Source organism: Perna viridis, chromosome 7 (genome assembly GCF_037379345.1).
Source record: "Perna viridis isolate PV_CMFRI_1.1 ecotype Kerala chromosome 7, ASM3737934v1, whole genome shotgun sequence".
NCBI lineage: Eukaryota > Metazoa > Mollusca > Bivalvia > Mytilida > Mytilidae > Perna > Perna viridis.
The window spans coordinates 39574657-39589923 of NC_142451.1; the positions used below are offsets into that span (position 1 = coordinate 39574657).

Genomic DNA, 15267 nt, shown 5'->3' on the forward strand with positions numbered 1-15267 from the left:
AAGTTGAGAACAACATATCAAAATTTCCTGAAACTTAAAATAGTTGTTTCTTATGATGGTCAACTGGTCTGTATATTTTTGTGACAATCAGATTAAAACTTTTCGAGTTCCAGGGCTTTGTAAATGAAATAGGGGTGGGTCCCTTGTTGCGCCGTATCTCAAAAAAATTGATGATCATTGCTTATAACTTTACACACTTGTTAGTTATATCAATCAAAAAATCTGTATACCGTTTGGTAATGATTCTATATTTTATTTTCAAGTTATTGAGTTTTTTTGTTTGAAAGAGCGACAAGTTTTTTTTCGCACGTCGCACCGTAACTTGAAAAAAGCTTATCCTAATTTCTTGAAACTTTACTTAGTTGTTTCTTATAATGTTCAAACGGTCTGAATTCTTTTTGGTGAGAATCAGATTAAAACCTTTCAAGATACAGGACTTGGTAGCTAAAATAGAGGATACATGTAGCGCCGTATCTCAAAAACACTTTATGATTATTGCATAAAACTTTACTCACTTGTTATTCATATTAATCTGAAGATCTGCATACTTTTTCATGATGATTCTTTATTTCATTTTTATTTGTTTTTAATTTGTATTGAGTTTTGTTTTGTAAAAGAGGGTGTGTGTGTTTTTCACATTTCGCGTCGTATGATGGGAATTCTGGAGGTGTATTAATCCTTAAATTTATGTATGGGTGGTTGGGTCACAAAAATGCCTTCCAACCCTCCCATACATTTATTGATAAGAACCAATATAGGGAATTACACAAACATTACACCATAAACACAGAAACATGTAACATTTTTTATTCTCTCTTTTTTGAACTTTGAAATTTTCAATTTATGTATTGACATGGAAAATTTTCGTTGCAAAAAAATTGTTTCCTTAATCAGAATTATTGCTTCAATTTGCAGTTGTGGATATCCAGAGGAGATACAGGAAGTTGGCACCCCTATTTCATTTGAAAATTTTCAAGATGTCTGGATCTGGCCTTGATTTGGTATCATATAAAACGTGTTAGCAATTTTGTCGGTCTTTCCTATAAACTTCCCATTGAACGGGAATGAGAAATGAGACAGGATATACTTAGCATGACATCCTGTACAACCCCGTGTTATTCTAAAAACATTTACAAGTATAATGTTTTTTTTCACTGACCTATAATGTCAGATTCATACTTTCCATATGTTTTTTGATTGTCGCATTTTTTGTTTTGAAGAGGAGGGGTCGTGGTGGGTAGGAGTGGGTTAGGGTCTAATTGAGCACTGCTATTTGTTACCATTTGTCGATGATAAAAATTCACTAACAGTATGAAAACGTAAAGGTGGCGAATGTATCATCCACTTGTACATGTAGATGGTGCGGCCTAACTTTTTATTTAAGAATTGTTGCTCAAAAAAAAAAAATAAAAGTGTCTATGATTTGAAAAAGTAACCAAGGGAACCAAGATTCTAGCGAAAATCAAAAGAAGGTAATCAAAGGACAAAGACCAGACATGGAAAAACAAACACACACAACAAAGTACATAAAATAACTAAAATAATACATACAAAGTAATAAAAGTAAATGAGCAACTCGGACTCCACTAAAAACTGGGCGCATGGACCATGTGCACCGGTAGGGTAAGCGTTCTCTGTTTTTATAGAAACACTTGCCGAGTTGCTCATAAAAAGGGTCCAGAGTAGACGAAAGAGTAAAGGAAACTAAGACACGTTGAACAAACCAGGGGCATTGAAATGCAATGGGGAAACTCAATTGTGGGATAAATATCATACTGCTAAAGCGTAACCAATGATTAGTAAATTACATCGTGAATATGATTTATAAATGATTCACTTCTTATTCTGCTTGATTTAATGATAAAACAACCGGAATTGAACCATCCTGATTCACTCATTGTCACATCCCTAGATTACTTCACGTTCTAAAAAAAAAAAATACGGTTAGGACCCTGTCGCCCAGACTCGCTGTGTGATAGAATGTTAGTTTGGTATATACACAGATTTGCATGCATGTAGAGTTAACAATTCTTTATATAAAAAAACTGACAGAACAATGTAAATGAATACGAAGGTGTAATTGTTATCGAGAGTATTTTTCAGCTGTTCTGTTTATAATCCATTTTCGTTTCATCCTGTAGATAGCGAACCGCTTTGGGCTATATATTAATTATCATACTCTATATAGAAACTTCTCAGGATCGTCTTTTCAAGGACAGACCTAGATTTGTTACAGATATTTAGGAGAATTTAAGAAAACCTCGTAACAGTATCCAGCTGATTAAGCTTAAGATTTTTATAATGATTCAGATTGTCTAGAAAAGCATAACATTGTTAAAATTTCCATTAATTTGAAAAGTTCAGTGTCGATTTCCAATAACTTTCTTCGTCAAAGCAGCCTGGATAGTATGGCTTTTCTGACTCCTAATTAACACAAATAATTACTCTACCTACACGGCGACTCAGCTCGTGATGATTTCGCTAGGAGTTAGTTGACAAATCCATGACTGAGCGACTCACAGTATAAAAAATATATTCTATTGGTAATTTACAAGACTAGGTGGTTTAGTCTATAAGGAAACAGGAAAGGAGAATATATATATATATATATATGGAATTAAATAATTTCAGAAATTCTTCGGAATTGTATACACAGTGCTAAAAGGCCTTTTGAAGTTGAAGTATTTGACAGGACAAATGCCGACAGGGTATGGGAAAGAAGGGGAGCAAACTGGCTGCAAAGGATCTTAATGAACTTTTAGACACTACAAATTGTGAGTTTTATCTTTTTTTACCAGAAATAACTATTGTACGTGCATGGCTATTCTTTACATTAGACAAGCCTCCTTAGTAACTGCAAAGAAATTTAAATACCCAAACCACAATGATTGACTTTTGACGTGAAATACTCATGAATTTAAGCCTTTAAAAGCAACAAGTTCATTCAGAGTTGCGATTTTCAGCAAAAAATTAACCTGCAAACTTAAGTTTTTTTTACAGGATATCTCTGATCATTTTTTACGTAGATCTAGACAAATTTACAATTCACAAGGCGGTTCGATTCACATATTCAGATATTTTTTAAAGGTATATAATAACCTTTTGTAGGCTCAATATGCCAAAAAAAGTAAGAAAAAAGTATATGTGTAAATAACAAGAATCTCACATTAAATAACGGAATGACAATATTAATTTTAGGTCAATTTAGATAAAAATCATGTATATGATTGCATGGCGTCGGTAACTTCTTATGTTAAAAAACCCTGGAATTACACGAACAACTGTGATGTGTACACTATAAAATATTTTAGTCAGTTCGTTTTTTTTTCATGTTAATATACTGAGAAACATATTTTTACGTGCACCAAGGATGAAACATTGTTTCAAGATTACACGGTATAATTGCATATATGGTCATTTTCACACGAGTCGACCTTTGCGTAAGTTAAGTTCTCATGGACTTAACAGGAACTTTGCGTGAATTTCACGTTAGTTCACATGTTTTTGCTCTATTAAGGTGAAAGTCATGTGCAATTCATAAAAATCATCTTCAATATTTTTTTCTGTGTAAACTTAACAGCTTTGATTAGCCAGTGACTTCATAAGATCTCAAAACTAATATTTGGGGTTCCTGCTACTTTCTTGGCACGATCTTTAGTTAAAAGTTAGCATTCCCCATTTCTGCATTTCCTGTAATTTGATCGTAATTATATTCCAAAACAAGTGATATCTGCTTGGTATAATTAAATATATTAATCTATTCCCGACTTGTGGACCAACATTTTGTCAACATTTATCTCCCTTTGGAGCAGGTGTCTATTCGGAACACGTAAGGTTTTCCATCCGATATCGACGATACTTTAGAAAATCTCGAAAGTCAAAAGGGAATTTCTCGTTCTACTGACCCTTCCATAGATTTTCTTTACCCGGGATACAAATGAAAATCATCCTTATGTAACCTACCAACAAAATGAAACACCCTGTAAATTTTAGAAACACCGTTGTGTTTGCTGGGGATTCCATTTTCATTCGAGTTACCTCTTTTTTCTGCACCCGAATCCGAACATCGATTAGAGAGACTTCGAAATTACACCTACTCTTACGGGAGGTGACCCTGCCAAAACAGGATAAAATATGGCTGCATCCCGAGCAAATAGGGAATAATATATCTCATTATTTATTTTTAAATATCGTTATAAAACATTTAAAGGTTGATTTCTGGGTCTCATTGTATTTATTTTTTTTGTATATGTTCTAGTTAACAAGAAAGAATTACAGCAGTGGTAAGTACATATTCATCATACTTATTTCGTGGAAGCCTGAAAGGCGTTTACAGGACGCCCTCATATAGTTATTCATAACACTGCGTGCTTAGCAGAACTGAACAGAACATCTCTACATCTAAAAGTTCAGTTGAATACGATTATATTTTTAAACCAGATCCTTAACTCCCCTGATACAATAGTCCACGAAATGTTCAGAGAAGTTAAAAACAACAACTTGTGGATGTCCCATGTAAAAATATATTCAATAAATTAGGGTTCTGACATCTTAACTTTCAACTTGATAACCTTCAATTTTATATCAAAAGAATCGAACAAAGACTACATGATCAGTTGAAGCAACATATAGTAGGCTCAATAGCTGAGAGTGGAAAACTGTCATTTTTCCGTAAAATATTTATTCCGTCTAAAAGACCCCCATATATTGATTTATGTAAATCTAAAATAGAAAGATCTATCATCAGTAAATTTCGTTTGAATGCACATGAACTAGAAATAGAAAGAGGTCGGTACAAAAACATAGAGAGAAACAATGTATTTGTAAATCATGTGATAGTGGGAACATAGAGGATGAATAGCATTTCTTCTCGGTGTGCACCCACTACACATCGCAAAGAAATCAATACAGAATGAAATTGGACAACCATGATTTAATTTCTTCATCAAAACCCCACCTCACACTGAGAGACATAGCATATATATTAAACAGTAGCTCTATACAAATACTAAAAATAACTATCAAATTCATGAATGAATGTTTGAATCGAAGGTCAATTTAATTTAACAGAAATAATATTAATATATACCGTTAAAACTATAGATTAATCTGTTTTAATCAGATTTACACCACTGTCGCACCATGGTCATAAATTTAGTTTATATGTAATGTATATTACATTGTTCTGTTTTTGTTCATGCCATAACCATTTCCTGTAAATGTGTTCGTGCAAATAAAATTATCTATTGTCTATTGTCTATCTATTTCCCGCCAAATACTGACAACCACATAATTGACAATAATGATATTTCAAAATTAACAGGTACATCTTTTTCGACAAGATAAACTATTGGGACAATAAGGTATTCATGACCGTGATTTATGATGATTTACACAGTATGTACTAAAAACCATGTCTTTCAGTTTTAAAACACGGAAGTTGGGGATCGACACATGCTGGCCGGATGATATTTTGGGTACACCACAAGGGCTTAGTGAAATGTATTTTTAGTAACATACACGCTTGCTAGGCAATGAAAGGTTTTTTTTCCCGAGGTCGCATTGCATTGTCTAGCGAGCATATATGTTACTAAAAATACATTTCACCAAGCCCCTGTGTGTACACTCCTCGAAACGTCCACGTTTCCCATTTTAGCGTTCGTGCATCGTTTATTGTGCGTTTACACATCGTTTTGGGTTCGTTTAACGCACGATGAATGTCCGATAGAAGCCATTGTTTAAATGCACGATACAAGCGTTTGTTTAAAAGCTTGAAAGGCTTTGGTGAAATTGAATATGATACAAACATATCACTGATTTCAAGAGTTATGTCCCTTACCCTAGGTCAACTTCCTTAAAGCACTCTTAAGAGTGTCTGGCAGTGTGGTGTCCGGTTAGACAAGATTCACTGTATATAGACTAAATTATTTTTTTTCAATTGTCCCATAGGGGCCCACGAATATAAATTTCTTAAGAGATTTCTATCATGCCAGCAAATGTATGATACATGTAAACAAATGCTTTTAGCATGTAAAAACACACGATGAAATATAGTAATACTTACTATTAATGAAGAAAGAAAAAAATAAAAAAACTTTGTTTTTCTAAATACATGTAACACAAAAAAATTAATAGTAAAAATGCTCAGGCGGCATAGCAAATGCACAATAAATGATGCACAATTAATGCTTAAGGAGGTAGACCTAGGGTAAGGGACATAACTGTTACAAATCATTGAAACGTGTATATTCAGCGTTTTAGATCGATCCCATGTAAGCATCGATGTGACTTGAACTTATTTTATTCTGTTTCAAATGAAAGCTTGATAGACTTTGGTGAAATTGAATGTGATACAAACATATCACTGATTTCAAGAGTCATGTCCCTTATCTTAGGTGTTCCTCCTTAAATGTGAAATGTAAACGTTTCAAGGAGTATAGCACATGAAAATTTCTTATGCAATTAAACACTATAATGTCACTATCCACATCATTTTAATAACTATGACGAAGGTTGATTATTTTCAGGTTAATATTTTTTTTAGGTATAGAGATTTTATGAAAGATTGTCCCAATGGTGTTCTACAGAAAGAGGTAAGTACTAATTTGTCTCATATTCACATACCAAAGTTTTCCTGGCATTCTTAGACTATCTGATCTTTGGATGAAGTTGGAAATTATTTAACTTGAAGTCCCATGGAAATCATCTGTATGAATGATTAAAAATCCTAAACCTAGATTACCCAAGTCTCTACATACAGATATAGATTACCTAAGCATTCATACAGATGCTTCCTGAGGAACTTAAAAGCTCTTAATTTCATTGGATGGATCTTCTCCTGGAAGTGAAACCAGGTTTACATTGTATAGTTGAGTTTGAAAATGAGCTGAACAACATGTAATACATAGAGAGTGTTTAAATTTGACTAGACATAGGTTAGAAAGCTCTGAGAGGTTTATTATTAATTTTTCCTTTGGAATTATCTTTTTTTATTTCTTTAAATTGTTTATGATATCCCATTTTTTACTTACATAACAAAACAATAATTTAAGAGAATACATGTACTAATTGTTGTTGATGTCATTATGTTGTCTATGCTTATGTTCATATCTTTTGAAAGAGTAATCAAGGGAACCAAGGTTATAGCGGTAATCAAAAGAATGTAATCCAGGGACAAAGACCAGACATGGAAAACAGACATACACAACAAAGAACATAAAGTAACTAAAATCATAAATACAAAGTAACAAAAGTAAATGAGCAACTCGGACTCCACTAAAAACTGGGAGCATGGACCAAGTGCACTGGTAGGGTAAGCGTCCTAATACTGCATTATTAGGAAATTTTTGGACAATTCATAGCTTAGATCAAGCCCACCAAGGTACTTAAACATTTATTCAGGAGACACTTTCTTCAACTTTAATTTAAAGTATTAAAAATCAGTTCTATCAGTTGAGACAATATTATACTAAGGGGTATATGACTATTAAAAATATTATTTATAAATATTGAACCACTTGTTTCTGAAATAATAAGGAGGTGAATATTTTAATCCGTTAAACCTCATTTAATTTCAATTAATGCAAGTGTTCCTAGGCTAATGTGTAAAGAAGTTGCTCCAGGGGGGCTTGTTCTTAAGAGACTTACAACCAAAATCAGAAATTGTTTTTCTAATGGATTGCTTTAATGCTAAATTAATTGCAATTGGGTTTAGGATCTATATTGACTTATAAAGATTGTCAATCAAATTCAATTATTACTTTGTTGAAATTTTATATGAGCAATTCTCTTTAATATACATGTACATGTATATTAATTAATAGAACAAAATAAGTCTTTAGTGGTTAATATTATTTTAACCATGATGCTGATAAGTGATATACTGTAAACCTACCAATTTTTTAGATGTATTAATATTTGCTATCTTTGCGGTGGACAGAAAACCATGAAAAATAGTACCCGCGAAATTGATCTTTAACACAATGTAACGCTAGTCATTTTTTTTTTGAAACCACGAAAATTGATACCCGTGAATATGTTCACTTGACAGAATCAATAAAAATCAGCAACTGCAAATATTAATAGATTTACAGTATTTTATATCATTTTAATAATTTCTTATTACAACAGGCTCAGTCATACATGTATATCGGACAAGCTCAGTCATACATGTATACTGGACAACAGGCTCAGTCATACATGTATACTGGACAACAGGCTCAGTCATACATGTATACCGGTAGTCAAACAGGTCTTAACCATCCAACCACTTGTTTTGATATCAGACTAAAGCGATATTGAATTCCTCTTTGACAACTAAGTTTATATTTGTTATAGGGAGTGCTTTCAGTTTTTCTAACATTAATTATTGAACATGAATTTTGTATATTTTATGATATACTCATGTGTTTCTTTGATAAAGTATTAAGTAACAGTCTTCGTAAGTATCATGCAAATTCTGAAAAATGTGATACACCCCAAAAAGGCTACATATTTTTATTTTTGTAATTAAGTTGTTTTATGGGACTATACTATGAAATGTGTAATTATTCATTCAAATCTGCCTGCTCTTAGGAGATAATCAACAATGATATCGGACAAGCTCAGTCATACATGTATACTGGACAACAGGCTCAGTCATACATGTATACCGGTAGTCAAACAGGTCTTAACCATCCAACCACTTGTTTTGATATCAGACTAAAGCGATATTGAATTCCTCTTTGACAACTAAGTTTATATTTGTTATAGGGAGTGCTTTCAGTTTTTCTAACATTAATTATTGAACATGAATTTTGTATATTTTATGATATACTCATGTGTTTCTTTGATAAAGTATTAAGTAACAGTCTTCGTAAGTATCATGCAAATTCTGAAAAATGTGATACACCCCAAAAAGGCTACATATTTTTATTTTTGTAATTAAGTTGTTTTATGGGACTATACTATGAAATGTGTAATTATTCATTCAAATCTGCCTGCTCTTAGGAGATAATCAACAATGAAATTTCAATAGATTCTATTGTATTTGAGTGTCATTTACAGAGATACCTCCCATAATTTGAAATCTACAGTGCATTCTATATAAATTTTATCTCCTAAGAACACGGATTATATGTATAACTGAATGTAAATTTCTGTTAAATATGGCTATTCAAACAAAATATCAAAAATAAAAATATGTAGGCTTTTACCCATAAATCACATTTTGCATGATTCTTAGCTTGTGTACTACTTAAATTTCTTGTTTTTATACTTGTGTACCTTTATTTTACTGTGCAGAGATGGGAAGGATGCTTAATGCTATGTTTGAATTCGTTTTACATAAAATTAGTTATTGGGTATAATACCCTGCCTTACCAATGAAAATTATTGGTCCAGCCCCAGCTGTACCTGCCAATACCTCCTGCTACTTCCCTGCTGCTGAATATTTTGACAGGAATAAATAAACAAGTCAAGTTATTTTGATAGATACAAAAAGTTATTGGTATTATATCATTTTAACTTGCTGTGAAATAAAGAAAAGTTTTCTTTAATAAAGAGTCATACAATACATTCCCATGAATGAGGAAGAACATCTAGCATCACTTTAGTAAAATTTCCTGATTCATAGTATGATTCTAGAAATGTTATTTGTGTTAAATCTGAGTTTAAATGGTAAAGTTTCTCCAAGTATCCATCAAAGTCAATATGTTCAGAATGTGATACTTTGCAAATAGGTTTCAGATACCCTACAACTTTGTAATGTATGTTTGACATTTTAGTAGCTACACATTGGGAATATTAGCAACAAAGGTCTGGTATTTCTTTATTGCACATCGGGATGTAAAAATTACATGTTGGGGCAGAAGAAATGATCGCTGTAGTATTTACTATAAATCATTTGCCATATTATATAATATTTGGATATTCATAAATCATCTTGAAACAGGGAGCACTGTGTCAGATAATTGATTGGACAATGAATGTGAAATCTTCCACTTAGAATGCTCTGTTATTTCTGCTCAATTACCCTTTGGATTTAAGCTGGATTTATTTTACAACTAAAACAATCGACTATTTTTTTTACATACATAGGAAACTAAATTTGTAACCTTGCTTTTGTACATTTTAATGTCAATTGGTTCAGCTATTTTTAAAAATAAGCAGAAATAAATAATTCCTTGATTTAACTCTATAGTCAATTAGCAGTAAATTTCTTGAAATATGGGCATCACTTGTGTATATTATCTGTCTGTCTGTATTCTAGAGTATTATTATTTAGTTTCTTAATTGCTCAGATTATTTCAAGTGTTGCAATAAGTTTCAAAGTATTTATTGAAAATTGGGGTGGGGTGGGGGTGGGGCTTTAATTCCTTGTTTTAACTCTATAGTCAATTTGCAGTAAATTTCTTAAAATTGGTACATGTACCACTAAATCTTGTGTCTGTCTGTATTCCCGATTATTTGGTATTCTAATTTCTCTGATGATTTCAAGTGTTTGGTTTCAGTGTACTTACTGAAAATGGGCAGTAGCGTAGTTTTATACTCTATCTTATTGTCTGTATATTTTGTATAGGTTTCCACAATCAAGTCTGAAGAACTCAAATTTTGTTTTTTTCGTCATTGAAATAAAAAATGGTAGTGCACTACACTGTCATTTCATTCATGCGTTTAGGATTGAAATTGTTAGTTATAAAAACCATGTCCTTTTTCCAATGCAGTCAGTATAGTTCCACTTCTTACCCTTGACCTTAAAGACGCCTTTCCATGGAAACACAAGTCACCTCTTGCAATTCTGTTTCCCGATTGGCCAAATACTGATAACTTCGAAAAAACTGTATTGAAAATTAAAATGTACCTAAGAGTGCTTTAGTAGGCTTACTAATACATTTTGTACTTTGCTATTGGTATTATAAACCATTATGGGAATACAGAATGCATGCATCACTTATGTTGTCAATTTCCCACCAAATAAAGGGAAATAAAATTTAAAAAAATTTGATGAAATTTCTGCAGTGACAGTATATAACACCATATTATGTAATAATAATATTCTTAAAAGGAGTAGAGTCATTAAAGACAAATCAGACTAACCAGTTCTGATGTTAGGAATTTTGTGAAATTTTAATGGAATGGTCTCAAGTGTGAAGGCATTGATATAAGCTTCCGAAAAATATAGGTCACCATGCTTTTAACAAAGATATAGCAGTTCAAAAATTCTTAAAATTGGGAGTCTTTGTCATTTCTGAATTCAATTCAGACGTCTCTGATCTTGCCAATATTTTTACGAATGACACATGCCATACACAAGTAGATTGGAAATTGTCTGTATTTCATTCATAAAACATTAATAACAAAATACAATGAGTTTTACCTGCCTAAAAAGAACCTTTTATTGTTTCCTGTCAAAAGAAAAACTAACTTTTGAACCATGTTCACGTTAATCTGAAATACTTCTCATGTTAAGATTTTTTTAAAACTTGACGTATGAAAATGTATCCATTAGCGGATGTTATAAACTCTTTAAAAAGTCGGGGTCACTGATCAAATTAGAAAGTTAATCACATTTGTGTACCATTTCTACAGAATTTTGTTTGGTTATTGGACGTTTCCTACTCCAAATGTTATGTTGGATGACGTTAAGTCATAGTCAGTGACGGAACGTCTTTAGAAGAAATAGAATATTAAAACGGCAATGCAAAACTTGACTGTGAAGGAATAAGCGGAAGTCAAAAAGAATTACAACTGGAGAGAAGAGAAAATTGGGCAAAAGATGATATATACATAAAACTATTCTGGTTGCATGACTGTGTCTCTTCGTGTTAACATGTAATAATTTGTATTTATATTTTATGTTACACGTACCACAATGTTTATTGATAATACTTCAATAGCGAATGACTTATCGGGATCTAAAGTTCAACATTTACAAATGTACGTGGAGCGTTTCAACAGTTAGTAGTAATATTTTTACTAAACAATAGGAAGAAACTATCGCATAACAGTCACCGATGAAGTATTTTTACATGTAAGAAAGTGCACATCCCATATGTACTTGTACAAGTTTGTCTTCTTGTGGCGTACTTTTTGTCAAATTTGAAATAAAAATTCAGGATTGAAATTTTCAAGAAATAAAAAGGCATGATCTATTATTGTCCTAATATTTTTCGTTTACATTAAAAGATATTTCGGCGCTCTATGCAGAAGAAAAATATTTTTTTTAAAAAAGGGCAGGACAGAAAATTTGATCCTAGAATCAAAGAAAATAAATTGGCAGGCCATCCTTGTTGGTAAACACATATCCTGATTGTAAAGCTATACTATTTTTGTATTGTTCCTACTCTGATATGGCATAGATTTTTGTTTGCAAATGGACAACAGTCAGTCATGATTTCATACAAAAAAATGTTTGATAATCAAATTGGCATTAACTCCCTCTAAAACTATCGGACAATGCCATTATGCTGATTATCATTTTTTTCTAAGTCTAAGTATTAGTAACATTTGGAATAAGTTTCCTCGAAATCCGTTGTGAAATTGTAGTCGTGAGTTTGTGTAGGACCGACGGACATACCGACGGATGCCTGGCATTTGCGGAAGATTTTCCAAAGCAGCCCTTGAATCTCGACGTCATATTGCTTCTATGGTCAAAGGGAGATAAATCGTGAATTTCGATCAAAAAGCGCCATACAATGTATATAAACAATAGTGTGAGTTGTCTATAAGAGCTACTTCAGGCCTAAATCAGAAATCAGTGATATATTTCACACCAACTGAAGAATTTCAAAATAGCATATATGATAATGGAAAAATGCTTTTACTGTAGTGTGATGAAGCCAATTTACTTGTTGAACAACACCTCTAAAGTGAGGGAAAAAAAACAATTTTCAAATTGTTTGTAAGTTACAAGGTTTAGTCGACACATTGTTTAACTCAACTATCACTGGACTTAAATTACAAATCCAGATTTAGCTCAGAAGATACTGCCATAAACAACTTAATATAACAGCTAAATAATCTTTTTATAACTCACCTGGAAACACTTTTATTTCATGCTTAATTAGATTTAAAAAAATCAAATTCAAAGCATTTTCTACTATTTTGCTTAAAACAATAATTTTTAAGCACTTTAAAGGACTTAATTAATCTTTATATTTGCAAAATCAGTTTTGGATAATCAAGTACTACCATTCCTTAACAGTAACATCTATTTTTGGGGTCTGTTTTAAACCTCTTATTGACCCTACTCCTTTAAAAATTAGCATGAACCTTCACAACATCTATCACTGGTGTTGGTTTGAGATTAAAAAATGTATTTTAGGCTCTAAAACAATTGTCTTAAGTCTTTAAAAAAGCTAGAATTAAGAAGCCAAATGAGAAAAAAATGGAAAGCAATTATGAACTTCTTTAATAGCAACTGTACATTTTCTGAAATGAAGGAAATCCCTATATTTGGAGAGTAATTAACTGAATTTGCTAAAAGCTCTTTCAAGGAGAATGAAATTTTGGCTGATTTATCATTGTAATCTAGTGCGCTAGATTAATACAAAGATTTATGAGCGTTGGAGTTATTCTGTAGCAGATTAAAATAGAGATTTATTCTCTCTTGTGTTATGTTGCTTTTTTAAAAAAAATATTCTCTCACAGTCTTGATATTGAAAGTAAGGTTTCTTATGGAGGTTTAAGACTTATACAGGTAAAAGGAACATTTTTATGCAGCACTGGTCTTGTTTTTATATACATCACACTCAATTGGATAGGAGCATCAAATTTCTCAATTGACCTACCAATATTCTCATTTTTTGTGTGCATTATTTCAAAGTTTTTTGCCATATATATAGATAAATTCAAAGGTTGCATGTGAATTCAGATAATTGTATTATAGGGTTATTATATGAATACTGGGGAATATTATCCCAAGTAGAATTTTATACTGCACAAGTACACATTCTATGACTCTAGGTTACTTAGGTATGCTGTATGTAACCGTGTATTTGGTTTCCATGGAAACTGATCCATGCTCATGTCCTATGGGTTATAAATTAAACTTTATTATAATGAATAATCAGGTTTCTTTGATATGCTGTTGATAATTTTTTTTTCAAGTTGGTTTTTAATTTGGTCTGAATCAGGGTTCAGAGGGTTCAAAACTAAAATTTGGGTCCTCTTATATGGTGAAACAGAACATGTACCGGGATTTAGATTTTAGATTTGGACCTTAAGCCAAACAAATACTATCTTTAAAAAAAGACAGCCGACGCAGTTAAATTTTACGTCTAAGTTTCTACATTTCTTTCAAGAAAATAACACTTGGCATGCAATTCAGATTTTCGATACAGTTTTTGAATGCTATTTCAAGTTTTCGATATTTTTTTTTTTTTTACGCCACTAAGTTATCAGTATTTGGCCAATCGGGAAACAGAATTGCGATTAAGTGACTAGCATTTCCAAAGATGAGCGTCCTTAAGGTCAAAGGGTAAAAAGCGAAAATATACCGACTGCGTCAGAAAAAAAAGTGTTGTTTCCTGCTACCAGCAAGAAGAAAATGTGTAGGAAGGGAAATTATTTTATTTTTCCCAAAAAAGTTTACATTGAGTTAATGAAGAAACAATCTAGACTTTAACTGTGCTTTAACTGAAATGGCCACACAGTGTTAAGGGTGAGCACACCAAAATAGGGTAGGCAGGGTTGCTGGATTTGCAAAATATGCAGCAAGCAACTTTGAAAAGTCCAATAATACACATAAAAATACTTTTTACATGGTATAAATATGTGTTGCATTATACTAACTGCATGTATCATTAAGTAAAGGGGCCTTTCACAATTCAAATTCTGAAATATATCCAGCTTTTATGTGGCGACTGTACAAATGTACTTTTCCAACTGTTCAGGTCGCGGTTTGACCTCTGAAGTCGTAAAAATGATTTTGATGTAATATCACTTGGGGAATCAGTCTATATTTATTGCTAAATCGTGAATAACGAATCATTGATAACAATAATTCACTTGTAAGAACATACAAATATCTTCCTTATTACTGCACACTTTATCTCATATTTGTCTTTTAGGCAAAATGAAATACATGTGTGTCTGTTTTTCTTCTACCCTAATTGCCCAATTTTTTTTGTACCTACCTTAAATATTTTATGACCATTTTGGCTCAAGCACTGTTAAAGTCTATATTAGTTGTTTCTCCATTATCTCAATGTAAAATGTTTTAAAAAAATAAAATAATTTCCCTACCTACCTACCTTCAGTAGTTTTTTCTTGCTGGTTACAGGAAAC

At 32.0% G+C, this 15267-nt stretch overlaps 1 protein-coding gene across 2 annotated transcripts in view; it reads left to right on the plus strand.

Annotated features, from left to right (window-relative positions):
* The first annotated feature begins 1917 nt into the window (after positions 1–1917).
* The window catches only part of LOC148612660 (neuronal calcium sensor 1-like), a 61510-nt gene continuing 48160 nt past the window's right edge, over positions 1918–15267 (plus strand). The window contains exons 1-3 of one of the 2 annotated variants that reach the window (XM_088594304.1): positions 1918–2774; positions 4259–4283; positions 6545–6593. In XM_088594304.1, the coding sequence (XP_088450430.1) occupies positions 2711–2774; positions 4259–4283; positions 6545–6593 (138 nt within the window). In that variant the 5' untranslated portion in view covers positions 1918–2710. The remainder of the gene's footprint in view (positions 2775–4258; positions 4284–6544; positions 6594–15267) is intronic. The other variant, XM_088594305.1, reaches the window with a different exon arrangement.